This window comes from Pyrus communis, chromosome 6 (genome assembly GCF_963583255.1).
Source record: "Pyrus communis chromosome 6, drPyrComm1.1, whole genome shotgun sequence".
In the NCBI taxonomy this organism is placed as follows: Eukaryota; Viridiplantae; Streptophyta; class Magnoliopsida; order Rosales; family Rosaceae; genus Pyrus; species Pyrus communis.
Window position 1 is genome coordinate 16,348,545 of NC_084808.1, and position 19,428 is coordinate 16,367,972.

The following is a 19,428-nucleotide window of genomic DNA, read 5'->3' on the forward strand; positions in this document are numbered from 1 at the left end:
TTTCAGAGGACTGTGACTACAGGAATAGCTAAAGCTACCGAGGCTGCATTTTTCGACCATACATGAGGGGCATCACGTATTCCTTTGCAGAGCTTCCTATGGAGATCTGAATGCTTTGTGAAGCCGGTGTTGTCTGTAACCACAAGTTGACTAAGTTATGCAGCTGCAATGTCGGAACTATTGGGTTACCACGCAATGTGACCTCCACCTGCATTAGGCATCAAGTGAAACTCAGTATCAAATATAGGCATATGTACCAAGGCAGATTATCACCAACCCAAATTACCCAAAATCTCAAGTGAACAGAATGCAGTGATGGACAAATCGAATATCTCTGATTCACTTCTTTTCTTTTCTTTTCGAGAAATAAAACAGATAAATTTGGTTTTGTTGCAGGACAATGTTTCTTCATTTTCGATATAAGAAAAACGCTTCTCGTCTCCTTTTCTTCACCATCTAAGTTCTAAGTTTCATAAAAAGCAGGAACTGAAAAGGGATAAAGATGATGTCACCTCATCCTCGCTGGTAAGATTCAGCTTTTTCACCAGATACTTTTTTATGAAAGAAGCGGGTAAGCTACCATCCCTAGAGAATTTCGAGAAACAAAACCGAAGTTAGTGTCTGCCCTACAAGATATTACACGAAAAAAAGTACACTAGACAATGCCGGAAAATGGTAAGAGAGCATTTTCATCTAATGGTCAGTTCAGTCCCACAGAATTAATTTTGTGTACTCCTGCCATGTATAATCCCTAAATGTTAGAAGGGCACATGCATTCTTCAAACAGGTCTGAAAAATGTTCCTAAACGACGATCCATGGAAAGCCAGTACAGTTTTGTAACAACTAAAAATGGTAAGGATATTTCTCTTGTCCTTCAAAAACATGTGGCATCTGGAAAATGACATATTTTGTAAAAGCCAAAAAAGCTTCATAAATGCATATCATATGTTGCAGAATTGCAGTAACAAAAGATTGCAGTAGAAACAAATTTCATTTTTTGTGATACCAGAGCAGTATCTTCATGTTATCTAAACACCATAGGAAGCCTCTTAGATAATTGAGTTGAGCATATCATGAATCACGAGCGAAAAATCAAATTGCTTGTAATATATGATCTATTGCCATGAACTTTACATCGAGACTGAAAAATTCATAGTGCAGGGAAAGATACAATTAAACAACAAGACTTCCATTCCGACAACCAAAATGGTGAGGGATCAGCAAAAACAGTAAATGCAAGAAAATAGAAGGGCATGAGGTTAATGAAACTTACTTGACTCTCAAGTAACATGAAGGTAACTGCGGCAATGGTGGAAAGCCTTCCCTGCAACAATCAATTCAAAAGTGTTAAACTCAATACATGAAGAGGGAAAAAACAACCAAAATCAGTTATTGGTTTAAGCTAAGGAAACAAAATCTCACTGGTGATTGGAAGCAAACAATGAGAACCAAATTGGACGTAATATTCTGTCACATTTATTATTTGCATCAACCAAAGATTGTGCTGGAATATTGAGTCCCTCAGGTACAGCTAGTTTTCTTTTGCGGCCACGTTGTGGTTTCCTAAAACTCCCTGAGCCCGATGGAGCAGGATTAGATTGATTCACACTTCCACCGACTTTGGATTTGTTACCATATTCCATAATGGGCTTCACCTCACGTGCTTCATTGTTGAGCGCATCAGGCAACATTGGTTCGGAAACAGGAAGTTGCAGTTGCAGATTAATCTTATCAGAACTTGATTTTCTTGCCACTTCAACCAGGCGGTCTAATGGTTTCCAGATCTCAGGTTTCACATCTTCTGGTTGAGAATTGTCCTCCACAACCAAGTTAAGCATGTGCTGCTTCGATGATCCCTCAGTAGAGTTCTGCATCAACATAACTCAACATGTTTGAGAGGATAAAAATGGAGAAGCAAATGCATTGAACCGACTATTGTTTTTTCCTCTTTTACCTGTCTGGTATATAGTGCATTTTTTTTCAGTGTCTGAGGTGACTTAAGTCTCTCATGGAAATCTTCCTCTTTCTTTTCAGGCTCCTGAAATGAAGGATACTCTCGTAGAGGAACTCTCCTTCGTGTAGGATACCTTCTTCGTCCACTCATCTCAGGTCCACCTGATACTTGAGGTGAATTTATCACCAATGAAGAGAGATATTTCTCTTTTCTTTTAGCTGGGATTGGAGCTGAAGACACAGCAGGTGCCTTAACCTTTTTCCTTTTGGACGGTAGTGGGTCTACCTCTATATCTTGCGCAATGTCATCTGCAGGTACCTTGGACTTTCTACTTTCGAAAGGAAGCAGCTCTTCTGTTATATCTTGCACATTGAGGTCTGCATGTGCCTTAACCATTTTTGTTTCGGAAGGAAGGGGCTCTGCCGTTGTATCTTGCACATTGTGGTCAGCAGGTGCATTGACTTTTTCTGTGTCAGGACGGAAGATCTTGCCTGTTATACTATCCCAAAGGGGGTCTGCCCTGCAGACAAGGAAAAAAAAAAAAAAGGACTAACGTAAAACAAACACAGATATTAAAAGTGACCTTTCCATATCAGCAATCTAGGAAACCCTCATCAAATGTGAACCTGCTTGCCACTGTATGTTCGCTCATCAAGAAATTTCAAAAAATGGTAACTAAACGTTGAATGTAATGAAAAGTGGAAGTGTAAATAAAAAGAAAACTACACTTTGCATCTGTCCTTTGCTGAATACACAATATCCTTCCCAGCACAGCAGTTGGTCTGAACAACTGGTTCTACACAAAATTATAGTAGTTAAACTGTACGCTTTTCAATTTATCCGGTGTCGTACTACTAATTAAATAGTTTGTGCATCAAATCTTTCTTTTTTTTTTTTTTTGGTAACAAAGTACGCGATCAATAATCCAATTTACAGTATAACCATTCTTCTAGCATGCAATAAAATTAGAACATGAATGACTAACCGATGTTTAAACATTTATAAACATAGGACTACTATTGATGATCAAATTCAAATACCTGAGTTTTTCCAATGGAGCAACCCCTAAATAAGTATTGCATTTTGGACAGCAGTCCAACTCTTCGTCTACTATCTTTGAGTATATGCACTTCTTGCAAACTGTTCTCGAAACCAAAAGAGACCAGTCACATATTTGATTGATAGAAGAACAACCAATATGCAGCTCAGATGATTATACGAGAGATTGAGGTAAATAAAACACAGAATGCAGCTTACTCCATATTATTCAGATAAATTTAGACAGAAATTAAGACGGTATGGGACGAATGAGCGAAGAAAGATAACAAAAAATGTGGATTACCAAACAGTGTTCCGGTGAAACATAAGAAATAACAGGAGTCTAATATGTGATGGAAAATAGAGATAGTGCTTCTTTGGAAATATAATTGCCAAGTAAATTCGAAAAACTTAGCCGCAACTCTTTGCTATTAGGTCTTGTCTTGTCCAGTGCAGAATAGTGAAACGTGACCAAGATATTAACACTACATAAATTTATAGACCATGCAACCATGAAGTCCAAGTCGTTCATTACACATATGTAAGGAAATAGCAAACAATGATCAGTAGTTTGACATATTTCAAAAGGGAGTTGTTACTGACACTCCAAAATGCTCATCATGACCTTATAGACATGCTTTCCTCTTATGTTTTTATAAGACATAACGCATAATAATATTTTTGAAGTGCTAATTACAGTTTCTTCAAAAAAAACTTAGAGCCAAAACGCAAATTGAATAAAAACCCCGATCACGAAAACGTAACAACAAAGAACCCATATCGAGGAAAGGAAGAACTTCAAGAAAGAAACATGAAATCCGATTAAAAAAAAACATAATATTGGATGAAACATGAAGAGGGAGAGAGAGGGTACTGACATGTATGAAGGCATTCACATATGGTAGTGGCCTCGCAGTAGTGCCTCTCGCAGAGTGGACATGTCACGCATGCTTCGATCTCCCTTCTGTTTCTCTTGACCACCGGACCACTCATGTCAACGAACACAAACCAGTGCAGTTCTACTCTCTTTCTTTAACTATTCTGCAACTCACGTACACCTGGTGCATGTTACCTTCAATATTCTTGACCAGAAAAATCAAGAAACAGGAAAATCACTGAGAAATCGAGCACGCAAACAAAACCTAGTACGGGTTTTCTTGACTCTATGTGTTGGTGAATGATGATAGCTTTGGGACGTGTTTGGTGGGCGAGAAAAAACAGACGGAAAACACACAAAAAACAGAGTGGATAGAAATTTTGGAGTATTCGAAGAGGGTTCTTGTTCGATTTGGACAATGGGATTGGGGTTGGATTGATGATCTGTTCGAGGCACAACAGCTACAATCTCACCTCCTCCCAAAAATCATAAAGCAAAAACAAACAAACACGAACGCGCGCATGAAAAACTATAACTATGCGTGAGTTTGCTGAAACAGACAGAAATATACATAACAAATCCTAAGGCGTCATGGTAGGATACGCTGGCGGTGTTTATGGGCTTAAACTACGCCCACAAGTTTTATTTTGTGAGTGGATGTTTTCATGTTTTTGGGGTTTTATGGGTTTGTTTCTAAACTTTCTATTTTTCTAAATTCTATCGGAACCAAAAACCAAATAGGGTTTTATTTCCTTTGTTGCCCAATTTTCACTTTTAAGTTTCCCTTGGGTTGCAGGATGTCACACTATTATGAAATGGTATTTACGTATAATTGGAAAGTCCTAATCCTAATATTAATCGTTAGCGTTCAAATATGAGGAGACTGGGGGAAGAAAAATCCTGCATTTTTATGCTGCCAACAAAACAATACATATTAATTTGTGTGTGTTTAGTTTGTGATTTTGGGGAGTAAACTTGGTTCATTGTATCACCAACACAGATTAATCCACTCGAAAGAATACCTAATGTACAACGTTCAATATCTAATTAATCCACACCAAAGATACAGCAATATTATCCTACCTGCAAAATCTATTTCCGGGAAACTATTCTTCTACCAAATCCTTGTTATTCCTTGAAAAAAACTGTTCCAAGTATTGAACAAAATAAAGGAAAGTGATAAGAGGAGCAGCATTTCTTTAAAATTTGATGGGTGTGAGAATAGTGGCACTACTGATATAGGTAGTGATTTTCACACTTTCGTTTTCTCATTCTATGTTTAATTCTTCTTTGATTTATTCAATCTAATTCTTAGAAAAATAAAAAAGGGCTGAGAGAGAAAGGGAGGTGTAGAAATCATTTCCCATGATATAGATAGTTTCCTTTTATATTTTAACAAAGACTTATAAAAAGTGTTCCACAACATGAATTGTGTTTTGGATATGGTTGCATTGTGGTAGACTAGCTATCATAGATTTGAATGACTTGTGTAGCACAATTTTTATCAAAATTCTTTTGAGTTATCACACAATTTAACATGTTATGTGATCAACTAAATAATAAATGTTACGCATTTAAATATATATATTTCTTCCACTTATGCAACACTTATTTATAATCAACAATGTAACATGACAAACTATGACTTAAAACTACTCAACTTCTAACTCATTAGCAAAACATACTAAACATCTGAATTTTAAGGACATGTTTGATACTCTACTTTAATTCAACTTTTTGACTCAATAACACTTAAACTTTGAATATTTGTTTGGTAAGACTGTTTTTAAGAATTGAACTCGAAACTAACTTAAAAATTAGCATATTTCTAGAAAACACAAAGTGAGTTTTTAGAGTTTTTTAAACTCTAAACCCACTACTTTCTCTCTTCACTTCACTTACTTCTGATCATCTCTCTTCTTTCTGATCTGATCATCTCTCTCCTCCCCTTCGAATCTCTCTCCTCTTTCTTTCTCATCTCCTTTTCATGTGACCCTTTCTTTGGATCTCTCGAATCAATGGGGAGTTGCTAAAGATTGTCATTATCTTTTTAATTACTAAATTTTAAAAATAATTTTAAATTTCATACCAAACAAATTTTTGAATGTACCAAACAAGCCCCAAAATTTTATGCCAATAAGTCAATTACATATTGAGCGGAAAAATATGTGGAAAACATGAAAAGTACAGCAAGATTAAAATGGAGAGTGAAGCGGGTAAATTTGGTCTTTACTCTTTAGCCAATAGATACACTTTGTCTATTTGAACAAATATTTCTTTTTTACCTCATGTGAAAAGAATAAGAAAAAAAAGAGAGAGAAATTGATAATTAGGATGCAAAAGCGGGACGGTTATGACTGCAAATGTAAATCATGCAAGCGTTTTGGTTACATGCAGAGACAAATGTGCGTCCAAGTGGCAGCCCACTGACTCATATTTGTCGGCCTCCGGTTCAGAGCTGACCGAATACTCTCGACTTAATTTCACCTCACTAACCATGAACAAAGAAAGATTTATGTGTGTTGGTTAATTATAATTAGAATTCATAAACCTTTTTTTTTTTTGCTGAAAGAAAGAAATATATCAATATATATAAGGAATTCACTAAAACTAGAAACGAAAAGGAGGTTTTGCGATAGGAAATTGAATCAAATAATCAGATGATTATCTTCTAATTGAAATTGAACCATGGGGAGGCTATAGCCAGATCTTGAGTGTTATGAGGAAATTCGATGTTTTTTTCTTCTTTTTTTTTTTCCGCAGAAAAAAAAAAGAGTAATTGAATTTACTGTTTTTTTTTTCCAAAAATTTTTTAAAATCATTTTGGGGGAATCATCTTTTGATGACTTTGCAGCCAAAATAACACAATGCAAATCTTGGATGTGAAAGTTAACAAGAAAGGAGTCTTGGAGGACATGCAAATCTAGTTCAAGATCTTCCATATCTATGTTTTTTTACTATTGACACATGCCTACAAACATAAGGAGGAAGAGGTGTAGATTTACCTAACTTTGAATCAATTTCTCGTCCTTCTGCCTTCGCGTCTTGTTATGGTTTACACTCTGCTTATCACTCTGGATCCTTTCAGACTGGAAACCATTTACCCTATTCTCATCACTCTCGATCCTTTCAGTCCTGCTATGTTTATCATTTTCTTTTTTCAGGTTTGGTGAATGTATATAAGCGCTTTTTTGACCGGAAAACTGGATACGTTGGATGCTACGTGTAACTGATTTGGTATGTAAAAGACTCTTGTTTTTGTAGATTCTAACAACCAATTCATGTTGTTGTCAATCCACTAGTTTTTTTTTTCTTTCAGTCTTCACCTTATTGAAAGAAAATGATAAGTCTAAATTTAATGAATGGGGCTCGGTTGAAAGAAAAAAAAAAAAAAAAAAAAGAAGAAGCAAACAAGAAGCAATGTTGTTCTTGTTTCGTTTTGGATCACAAATGCTATTATACACAATCTACCCTTAGGGAAAGGGAGAGAGTTGGAACTCAGGACGCAATGGGTTGAACAGGAAGGCTCTAGCTGTGTATGCAATTTTTCACCAAGGGTAGATTGACGAAATCACCCCTCCAAAACAATCAACACTGTTAGGCTAATGACAAACACCCAAGCAAAGGGGGAGTGTGTCCACCAAAGGGCATTCGATGTTCAAGTTAGAAATAGTTTGAGGAAAACTGAACTTGATAGAGTTCTAAATAGTAAATGGCGATTACCGATGGGAGAGACTCCTCGTTGGCAACCTGACAATAAGGTTGCATGCCATGGTAGACTAACCTCAATGTTCTACCAGGATTGTGCTGATGTGAAACCCCGTTCTTGTATTTCACTATTTTAAATTTCGTAATTTGTATGTAGGTGAATTTATTTTTATTAATTTGAGAAATTTTAGTTGACTAGGTACAACGTTTATTTTTACTTAATTAGTCATTAAAATTCAATAGACCTTTCGGGTCACACTAAGTATATTTGGATAGAGCTCAATGCCACGAAAACCGTTGGCGAAATGAAGTTATAAGGAAGGAGAAATAAGTGAACAAAGGCAGGGGCATTTTAATAACTTGGAACTTCTATATTTAGGAAAGCCAACTCGCTAGTTGACCTAATTTCCCTCCCCGACTTAGTTACTGACCCGTTTTCTTACAAAAAATTTCGATGTCGATTCAGACATTTTCCCAGCAAATAGATCTCATCCCAAGGATTATTTTTCACCCAATATTTCCTTCATTTAACCACCATTCTTGGGAATCAAGGCTCGAGTTTTTCGAGTGTTCGACGCCTAAGATCTACCTCATCCGTTCACCTCAACGCCAAACACCACCACGGACTGATTCATCGTGACCCTAGCCACAAAACCTGAGCTTTGGTTTGGAAGTTCGAGCTCTAACGAGTCCAAGATGAAGGTACACCCATTCTCGGATCCAATGGCTTCCTGACGAATTTTAACGCTTTCTGACCAAATTCGCACTCTGGCAAAGGTATGAAGATTTTTGTATAGCTCACAAGCTTCATTTTGACAAATTATGAGTCAGCTTTGGTATTGCCCGAATTCTGGGGAGTAATGGGCCCCCGCATGCAATGATGCGTTAGTCTAATGACCCACTTTGTCTACCTATGCTAATTTAGATACTCTGAATCTGTTTGATGAGATCCAATTGTTTGGCCCCAATTTTGTAAATGGCCGCCACTTAACCTTTATGGTAGGTGGAGATCCGACATTTGGATCATCATAAAACTTCAGTATGTCATGCATATACTTTAGGATCTTAAGAATTATAGATCGGAAATCCAATGCTCGGATTTTCCGAATTAGAATATTAAGGTTTGTAATCTAGACGAGGACCGCTTAATTGAGGATTCATTTTTTATCAACATGTCATGATTCCTTCTTGAATGCTGAATTAGCATTGATAGAGACTCGATAAAGCGTAGTGGGCTTACTTGGCTTGCGTGTCATCTCAAGAGTTGTACACCTCAGTTTGTGTGTAAGGGTATCTTACTGAGATTTATGTGTTTGCTGGACTTCTAAATGAGTGTATTGGAAATGGATGATTGCCGATATGTGTAGATAAACCGAGGACCATATTAGAAATATATCATAGAACGTGTAGGTCTGTGTGGTTAGATATTATTGGTCTTATGGAATCGATAATGTGTGTGTATACAATTGTAATTTATGTTGAATTGATGTATGAGGTACAATATAGGATATCTGATATGTGATGATAAGATTGCACCATGTAGTAGTGTGGTACATGGATGGTTTTGCCTGGTTAATCCCCTATTGGAGACCATACTATTATGGGTATGTTTATGGTCCCTCCTAGTTGATCCGCATTAGGGGGTCACTACCTACCTTGATACATTATTTACATAAAGTAGTTCAGCGTGGTTAATTCATATTGGGGAACCACGCTATTGGATGAATGCTTATGGTTTCGCTTGGTCAATCAGCATTGGAGGACCATGCATTTTAAGGGAGATTCCGCCTGATTAATCCACAATGGGTGGGTCAGTGCCTACGTGCTCACATTAGATCCATAAGTGGTCATGCCTGGTTCATTCGTATTAGGAGAACACGCTTTCATATTATGCTTATGGGTCCGTCTGGTGTATCCGCATTGAGGGGCTATACGTATTCTAGAGTTGGATCCCATTGAGTGGACCAAAATTCCTTTCCATATTTGGTTCCGTTGAGTGATCTGAAACCTTATCTTCGTTGGATTCTGTTGCGTGGTCGAGAGTGATATATTCGTTGATAGGAGCATATTCATGCGACTTAAATGGCTTGTTCTCGTGCATTTACGTTATGTTTCTTTAGTTATTTTAGTACTTTAAGCTATTTTCGTGTGTTTATAGGTCCAAAGGGCTAAAGGAGCAAAAAGATGCATTTTGGAGACTTTTGGAGCACTTTTGGGCTAAGGATGGATAGCTTATGCTTGGAGCCAAAGTGTTGGACGAAATTGAAGACCTAATTGAAGACCAAAGTGTTGGAACCTTGTTCTCTTTAGTTTTAGGACATTTAAAACCTTTCCTAATTCCAATCATGCCATGCATAACACATATCCATTCTAACACATTGTCATTGCACATGCATTTCCTTCATTAGTTAATTCACATGCTCCATACTTATCATCACCACTCATTACTTATCACATATCATCACCACTTATCACTTATCATTCACCACTTATCATATCATACATTCATTTATCACTTATCATAATCATTCACTTATCACTTAACATATCATACACTTATCACTTATCACTCATAATCATCTACAACATCCACCTACTTCACCTACAACATCCACCTACTTCACCTACAAATGACATAGCCATATGTTCCCTCCTCTACTCCTATAAATACCCTTGCATTCATCCATTCAATACACATCTCATTTTCATACAATTCCACACACAACACATCCATTCCATTGTACATACCACAAACACCATTTTTCCATTTCCCTATTAATCCAAACACCACTCCCCAAACCATTCACACCATCAAACTATCCTTAGACCTTGTGCTACAACAACGAGGAAGAGAAGAGTGCCTAAACGTTCATACAATTCAAGTTTGAGTTGTTGGAATGTTTAGGTGTTTCTTTGATTTCAATGTTTAAATTCAATTCTCTTTGTTTGTACGTATGAGGAATGGAAGAGAAGAGTGCCTAAACGTTCATACAATTCAAGTTTGAGTTGTTGGAATGTTTAGGTATTTCTTTGATTTCAAAGTTATAATAAACTAAACCCCCTTTAGCTAGGGGGTGATTCGAAATATATGTTTATGCTTGCATTTTGATTTGATTAATTCTAATTGCGTTTCATAAGTTGTGGTTCAATTTGTTTAACCGTTTGATTGATAACTTATTTATGAATGTTTATTAAGAATGCGCGCTTAATTTTCATGCATCTATATGACGCTAGAATATAAGTGAGTTTCACCTAATAGTTACGAACTTATATTCACAAGTAGTGGAGGTTGCTTATAAACAATCGCGTTAAATGAATTCTTGGCACGAGTTTCATGCATCATCATAGTAACGAATGCCTCGTCAACACTCATAGTTTTCATAATGCTTAATGATCTTTGATTGTATCTTTATTGTGCTGTTCACGTAAAGGACTTTTGGAGAATGTTGTGAATTGCGTTGCGCTAACCCATCCAATTCATTAACTTAAGGAAAACTTGACGGTTAATTTAAGCGGACCTAATTAACCCGGGGTGATGAGTTTCATAATTTATCGAAAGATCAACTGGAAATCTTTTTATTATGCAAGTGTAACATATATGGAGATGACCCCCTTAGCTATTCTATCATCCATTCATTCCATTTCATCAATTTCATATTTACATTCTGTCTAGTTTATTTAACTTGTTTCGTTATTTCAATTTTCGTATAAACTTAAATCCCCCTTTACTTTAATGTCAATTTAGTTAGAAATCATTTTAGTTTGTGTTTTTAAAAGCATTTTGAGTTTTTGGTTTGTCTTAGTGTTTTAAAGTTTAGTTTTACATTCTTTGAGTCTAGTTTAGTGTTTTATATTGTGTTTTTACGTTTTTGAGTCAAATCCAAGTGATTAACAATCCCTCCTAATCCCCGGTCCAGAACGATCCCTACTTATACATATACTATAATTTGACGAAAAGAGGGTTTAATTTGTGTGCGTTATGAATTGATTACTAGGGGGTGATTCAAAATACATGTTTATGCTTGCATTATGAATTGATTACTTTTGGTTGGAATTTAATAAGTTGTGGATTCAATTTGTTTAACCGTTTGATTGATAACTTATTTATGAATGTTTATTAAGAATGCGCGCTTAATTTTCATGCATAAATATGATGCTAGAATATAAGTGAATTTCACCTAATCGTTAGGAACTTATATTCACAAGTAGTGGAGGTTGCTTATAAACAATCGCGTTAAATGAATTCTTGGCACGAGTTTCATGCTCATCATAGTAACGAATGCCTCGTCAACACTTATAGTTTTCATAATGCTTAATGATCTTTGATTGTATCTTTATTGTGCTGTTCACGTAAAGGACTTTTGGAGAATGTTGTGAATTGCGTTGCGCTAACCCATCCAATTCATTAACTTAAGGAAAACTTGACGGTTAATTTAAGCGGACCTAATTAACCCGGGGTGATGAGTTTCATAATTTATCGAAAGATCAACTGGAAATCTTTTTATTATGCAAGTGTAACATATGTGGAGATGACCCCCTTAGCTATTTTATCATCCATTCATTCCATTTCATCAATTTCATATTTACATTCTGTCTAGTTTATTTAACTTGTTTCGTTATTTCAATTTTCGTATAAACTTAAATCCCCCTTTACTTTAATGTCAATTTAGTTAGAAATCATTTTAGTTTGTGTTTTTAAAAGCATTTTGAGTTTTTGGTTTGTCTTAGTGTTTTAAAGTTTAGTTTTACATTCTTTGAGTCTAGTTTAGTGTTTTATATTGTGTTTTTACGTTTTTGAGTCAAATCCAAGTGATTAACAATCCCTCCTAATCCCCAGTCCAGAACGATCCCTACTTATACATATACTATAATTTGACGAAAAGAGGGTTTAATTTGTGTGCGTATAAATCTCGCATCAAATTTTGGCGCCGTTGCCGGGGATTAGAAAATTTGCTAATCCCTTGGATTGTTTTATTTTCGTTTGTTTTTATTCTAGATTCTTAATCTTGTTTTGTTTCTTGTTTTAGGTACTAGTTCATGACTCGGAGTTCTCATCCGATTCGTGAACATATCCTGGAGTGATTGGGTTCTTCGTCCGGCTGCAAGACGTAAAAGAAAGCGCTACTTGGGAGGCAACCCAATGCACTGAATAAAACAAAGCATGTTCATAAAAAAAAAAAAAAAAAAAAAAAAAAAAAAAAAGAAGAGATACTAAACATGGAGAAAGGTGGAGCTTCACAAAGGTTGTTTACGTGAAGCCCCACTACGAGGCGCAGAAGCGGAAGGCATAGAAGCAGAAGGCATAGAAGCGGGAGGCATCGGAGCGGAAGCCATCGGAGCGGAAGGCATCGGAGCTAGAGCATTCCAGGCCTCAATACTTGGCCAAGCGCTCGATGATCCAGGAAAAAGGTGCCTCTGGAGGAAAGACGAAAACCTTTGACGGTCACTTTGAATCCGACCTTCAGACTCTTGCAGCTCATCCAGCTTCCTCTTCATGCCCGACGAATAGTTATTTGCAAGCACATGCAAACTTCTATTCTCGTACTTAAGCTGCTGGATCTCTTGCTTAAGACTCTCCACCTCTGCCATCAATGATTCCACCTGACGGGAGCGGGCAAGCAGGCGTTGGCCCATGTTGGACACAGAACTCGCACACTGAACACTAAGTGCGAGGGACTCTTGAACGGCCAACTCATCAGACCGTCCTGATAGCAGCCTACTATCTTTTGGAATGAGGAGGTTCCTAGCTACTATTGTAGCTGTTGTGGCGTCCTGCATCACGGAGTCTTCACCTGTGAGAGGACCGTTAGAAGAAAAGAAAGAAGGGCGCCATACGTTACCTTGACGCGGCGCGCCCGTATCACTGCTAAGGCTCAATTCCAAGCTAAGGTTCGATGAGTTTGCCATTTTCAAAAGTGTTCAAAAAGAAGGGGAGGATGAAGTTAAATTTCAAAGGGCCGGAGTCGGTTTTCAAGAATGGGAAATCTTCAGAGTGTGTTTGTTGTGGTGATCGATAGCTCAATAAAAAAAGACAAGGCGACGCGTCCACCAATTCAAAAAGCCGGAATTTCCGGCGTAATTTAGGCGACGCTTTCTCGGCTTTTCAGAAGGCGCGTTCAACTTTGTCAAAAGATTTCTTCTTTTCAGACAACACGTGGAGGCCATCATCACAACTACACATCTTTAGCCGACAAGCGCAAAGTTCGGCGACGTTTTCTCTGCTTTTCAGAAAACGCGTGCAGCTTTGTCAAAAGGAGCCGCATCCGCACTACCACGTGTCGTTCAGAAAGCGGAGGGGCGTCGTTCAGAAATCGAAGGGGCGCCTGCTCAGAAATCGAAGAGGCGTCGTTCTGATATCGAAGAGACATTTGTCGACAAGGGTAAAAGAACAGTACCACCACTTGATATTATCTCTATATATGTCGACCTTCGTCTTTTATGGCAAGGCAAACCTGAAGAAAATGCCCAACTCTTCCTTACCTCTGAGGGCGCACTCCCAGCAAAGCCTCTTGAAATACTCAATTTTTTCTCCCCCAAAGAAGATACCAGAAACCTGGAGTACAAATGAGGCAGAAGGAAACGGTCGATCGAAGCATGTGGAGACAACCACAACAAATACATGTGCTGCTTCATTCGCCGTTTCTTCAAAAGCAAAGGTATCTCATATCATCAAGGTCTAAAGCAAAAGTATCTCATATCATGCTCTTTCCCTGTCTTTTTCTTTGTCCTTGTTCTTACTCGCATGGCAAAGTAAAAGAAGCAATCAGCCGGCACTTGGAGTCAGTCTTCCGATCTGGAGCCAACTGCCTGGAATCTATTCCTGATTGCTTACCTAGCGTTGCTCTCGAGTAGTCATCTTCAACGGTTGATACACTTCCAGAGAAGGGACCACTTCTACAAGGGGGAGCAAGTAAGGCAAGGGGAAAATGATACATTGAAGCATGTGGAGACAAACTTAGGCTGAGTTATCCTCCAACCCTTTTCAATACGAATTGGAAAGATTGAACAAAGAAACAGACCAAAGGAGTAAGCTCAGACCTTCGGGGGAGACCAAAAGAATCCTGCTGCCCAGATCAAGAGTAGCACAAAGGAAAATCAATGATGGGAGGAACCCCTGTGGAATCACCAAGATCAAGCCTCAGTGCAATCACCAAGGAGAAGAGGGAATTTACACTCCATAACCAGATTTGCGTCTCTAAACTCTTCTCTTTGTTAATTACATTCTGCCATGTTTAGTATGTTTAAATGCTTTTTGTGTGTTTACTTATGTTTTGTGTGAATCTATGCTTAAAACATTGAGGACAATGTTTGATTTAAGTGTGGGGGGGTAACTAAGTATATTTAATGCAAATACGTGGGATTTTATCCACCATAACTTCTAATGTTGTTCCTTGCTGTTTTAAGGTGTTTTTAAGTTGTTTTAGAGTGTTTTAGTGTGTTTTGTTTTATAATTCGAAAATCCCATAAAAATTTGAAAAATTGTTTTGAAAAACCCAAAAAGAGTTGTTTTAAAAGTCGTTTTTGTGTGTTTGTGTCTTAGGGTACCTTCCAACACAATGATGAGGATTTGGTTTATAATTGCATGACGGTTAGAAAGAGTTATAAACATAGAGAAAAGTTTGATTTACTCTTGGTATATGCTTGGTTATGGTTATAATGTATGACTTCACATGCAATCATAAAAGAAAAATTCGTTTTTGTAACATGCTTGAAGGAAGAAACTCAAACAAACGCTACATCCCTGTGAGACTCGAGCCATTACTTTCTTTGGAGAGTTATTTTCTGTGATTCTTTATTTTCTAAAGTTGTTGCATGATCTCATTATTCCTTGCTTGGTTGCTACTTAGAATGCAATTGTATCATGATAGAACTAAATGCTAGAACTCATGCCCATTTCATTCAAAGCATGTTATTGATTTGCATAACACATATTCAAGAAGAAGTTGTGTAGTGACCACCACCATAGCCAAATAGCCTTACTTCCCATACTTCGTATATGTTGTAAGTTTTAACCCCGTTGAGCCTTGTTTAGCCTTTATTCTTTGTTTACCCACATTTTCCTCACCTAGCCTAGTTTAGGACAATCCCCACCCTTGTTCTTAAAAGATAGTGAGCATGACTTAATTGAATTCCTTTTGAGTTACATTATGAAAGAAAATAAGTGTGGGGGAGAGAATGTTTAAGTGTTTATGTTTTGAGATTCAAAAGAAAAGAAAAAGAAAAAAAAAAAAAAAAAAAAAGAGAAAAAAAAAAGAAAAAAAAAAAATGAAAGAATAAGTGATTGAAGAAAGGTTCTAAAACACCAATTCTGGGCGTAAATTGTCTAAATTCTCCCTTTTTGTTCAAAAGTTGAGTTTTCATTCAAAAGTGAATTCTAAGTTGATTCAAATGCTTTGCTCACTATTTCTTTAAAAACCTTTGTTTTCCATATCCCTTCTTTGTTATCCACATACCCCAAGCCCCGTTACAACCCTTGACTTCTATCTTGAGTGTTGTGTATTTCAATTTGTGGAGTTTGAACTTGGTATGAGCATATGGTATCACTGGTTCTCGCGTCTAAGTAGTAGCATTCCATTCATGAGATCATATCTAAACATGCTTATTAACTCCAGAAAATGCTTTCCTTATTATAACATATGTGAGTGTTCGTCTACATGTTTACATTAATCTTCTCACATATACCTAGTGTAGGGTGTGTAGTCAGAAAATCTGTGTGAAAAACGAGAGTACATCTAGTAAGAAATTGAGGGAATTCTCTAAGGCATGTTACTACATTCAAAACATGGTTTTAAATGCTTAATTGTGAACTAGTATGTGGTGACTATGAGTAAGAATGTACTTAAGTGTAAAGATGGCTCAAATCTGTGAGAATAATGATTTTTAATTTGTCATGTGCATTGGAAATCTGAGACGATTGTTGGAAGGTGTAGGTTGTGTTTTGTTCTTTTTGTTTTGTTTTTCTGTTTTGCTCGAGGACTAGCAAAAGCTAAGTGTGGGGGTATTTGATAGGAGCATATTCATGCGACTTAAATGGCTTGTTCTCGTGCATTTACGTTATGTTTCTTTAGTTATTTTAGTACTTTAAGCTATTTTCGTGTGTTTATAGGTCCAAAGGGCTAAAGGAGCAAAAAGATGCATTTTGGAGACTTTTGGAGCACTTTTGGGCTAAGGATGGATAGCTTATGCTTGGAGCCAAAGTGTTGGACGAAATTGAAGACCTAATTGAAGACCAAAGTGTTGGAACCTTGTTCTCTTTAGTTTTAGGACATTTAAAACCTTTCCTAATTCCAATCATGCCATGCATAACACATATCCATTCTAACACATTGTCATTGCACATGCATTTCCTTCATTAGTTAATTCACATGCTCCATACTTATCATCACCACTCATTACTTATCACATATCATCACCACTTATCACTTATCATTCACCACTTATCATATCATACATTCATTTATCACTTATCATAATCATTCACTTATCACTTAACATATCATACACTTATCACTTATCACTCATAATCATCTACAACATCCACCTACTTCACCTACAACATCCACCTACTTCACCTACAAATGACATAGCCATATGTTCCCTCCTCTACTCCTATAAATACCCTTGCATTCATCCATTCAATACACATCTCATTTTCATACAATTCCACACACAACACATCCATTCCATTGTACATACCACAAACACCATTTTTCCATTTCCCTATTAATCCAAACACCACTCCCCAAACCATTCACACCATCAAACTATCCTTAGACCTTGTGCTACAACAACGAGGAAGAGAAGAGTGCCTAAACGTTCATACAATTCAAGTTTGAGTTGTTGGAATGTTTAGGTGTTTCTTTGATTTCAATGTTTAAATTCAATTCTCTTTGTTTGTACGTATGAGGAATGGAAGAGAAGAGTGCCTAAACGTTCATACAATTCAAGTTTGAGTTGTTGGAATGTTTAGGTATTTCTTTGATTTCAAAGTTATAATAAACTAAACCCCCTTTAGCTAGGGGGTGATTCGAAATATATGTTTATGCTTGCATTTTGATTTGATTAATTCTAATTGCGTTTCATAAGTTGTGGTTCAATTTGTTTAACCGTTTGATTGATAACTTATTTATGAATGTTTATTAAGAATGCGCGCTTAATTTTCATGCATCAATATGACGCTAGAATATAAGTGAGTTTCACCTAATAGTTACGAACTTATATTCACAAGTAGTGGAGGTTGCTTATAAACAATCGCGTTAAATGAATTCTTGGCACGAGTTTCATGCATCATCATAGTAACGAATGCCTCGTCAACACTCATAGTTTTCATAATGCTTAATGATCTTTGATTGTATCTTTATTGTGCTGTTCACGTAAAGGACTTTTGGAGAATGTTGTGAATTGCGTTGCGCTAACCCATCCAATTCATTAACTTAAGGAAAACTTGACGGTTAATTTAAGCGGACCTAATTAACCCGGGGTGATGAGTTTCATAATTTATCGAAAGATCAACTGGAAATCTTTTTATTATGCAAGTGTAACATATGTGGAGATGACCCCCTTAGCTATTTTATCATCCATTCATTCCATTTCATCAATTTCATATTTACATTCTGTCTAGTTTATTTAACTTGTTTCGTTATTTCAATTTTCGTATAAACTTAAATCCCCCTTTACTTTAATGTCAATTTAGTTAGAAATCATTTTAGTTTGTGTTTTTAAAAGCATTTTGAGTTTTTGGTTTGTCTTAGTGTTTTAAAGTTTAGTTTTACATTCTTTGAGTCTAGTTTAGTGTTTTATATTGTGTTTTTACGTTTTTGAGTCAAATCCAAGTGATTAACAATCCCTCCTAATCCCCGGTCCAGAACGATCCCTACTTATACATATACTATAATTTGACGAAAAGAGGGTTTAATTTGTGTGCGTATAAATCTCGCATCATTCGTGTGCATAGAAGTTGCTCAAATTTATGCTTGTGGTTGTAACTTAGGGTCATAATGTCGAATAATTGGATTTCAAGTAGAGAACTACGGCAAACCTTGGGAATGTTGGCTTTATTAAAATTAATGAAGTGATATTTGATTTTGTTGGTTAATCAACGTAGTTAAATGTTAATATTGTGCATCTTTGATTCATGGAATCAATTAATTGTTGTGATTATGGAATTGTGTTGCAAAATATTGTGATATATGTGAATGATGAAATGACAATCCTGGCTAGCATATGGTTTCGTTATGTAGTCTGGAATATAATAAACCATGCTAGTTGAGTACCATTGAGTGATTGTGGAACTCTATGTTTTTCTGCTAGAAAGTACTATGAGAAATGTCGGAGTTTAATAAATGGTGAATCACGAATGGCTTGATCCTGTCTTGGAGTACGTAGTCAGTCTAACACTAAGGTTAGATGCAGTCATAAAATAAAAGAAAAGGTTATGCATTGTTGAATTATTGGGTTGTTTTAGTCATGCCTTAAAAGTGAAGCGTGTGTGGTACAATTACGCCCTAACGTCATGTGTCAGTCTGGGAGATATCTCAAGATCGGAGCGTGATAGCTAAGCTCATGTTCTACAACCGCTTGAGAAGATCTCTGGTTGTAGGCACAATCTTTAGCATATGGGCTCGGCGAAGCGAGGACACCCAACACTACTAAACTAAACAGTTTGCGCAACGAGGAAGATTTTGTCGCACAAATCATTATTAGGTCGTACAAAAACTATGGCGACCAGAAAATCGTTGCGCGTATTTTGTCGCGCAAAGGTCTTGAAGAAAGACATTGCGCAACGATCAATTTCAAACTCGTTGCTAAAAAAAAATGGCGCGACGCTTTACTACCTGTCACGCTAAAGTT

General features: G+C 36.7%; 1 protein-coding gene across 1 annotated transcript; it reads right to left on the reverse strand.

The window, feature by feature from the left end:
* Positions 1 to 34: 34 nt before the first annotated feature.
* On the reverse strand, positions 35 to 3,986 carry LOC137736649 (E3 ubiquitin protein ligase DRIP2-like). Its single transcript, XM_068475883.1, has 7 exons — positions 3,872 to 3,986; positions 2,996 to 3,095; positions 1,956 to 2,475; positions 1,424 to 1,869; positions 1,275 to 1,325; positions 513 to 585; positions 35 to 208 (listed from the first exon to the last, which is right to left on the reverse strand). The coding sequence occupies exons 1-7, from the start codon at positions 3,984 to 3,986 to the stop codon at positions 35 to 37; spliced, it is 1,479 nt and encodes a 492-aa protein (XP_068331984.1).
* Positions 3,987 to 19,428: the final 15,442 nt, after the last annotated feature.

What these genes read in the sequence shown, in the direction of transcription:
- LOC137736649 (XM_068475883.1), bottom strand. Translation starts at nt 3,986, where the DNA reads ATGAGTGGTCCGGTGGTCAAGAGAAACAGAAGGGAGATCGAAGCATGC. An exon ending in ATGCACTATATACCAGACAG is followed by an intron (nt 1,870 to 1,955) that starts GTAAAAGAGGAA and finishes ATGTTGATGCAG; the next exon opens with AACTCTACTGAGGGATCATC. An exon ending in ATCTTACCAGCGAGGATGAG is followed by an intron (nt 209 to 512) that starts GTGACATCATCT and finishes TGCCTAATGCAG; the next exon opens with GTGGAGGTCACATTGCGTGG.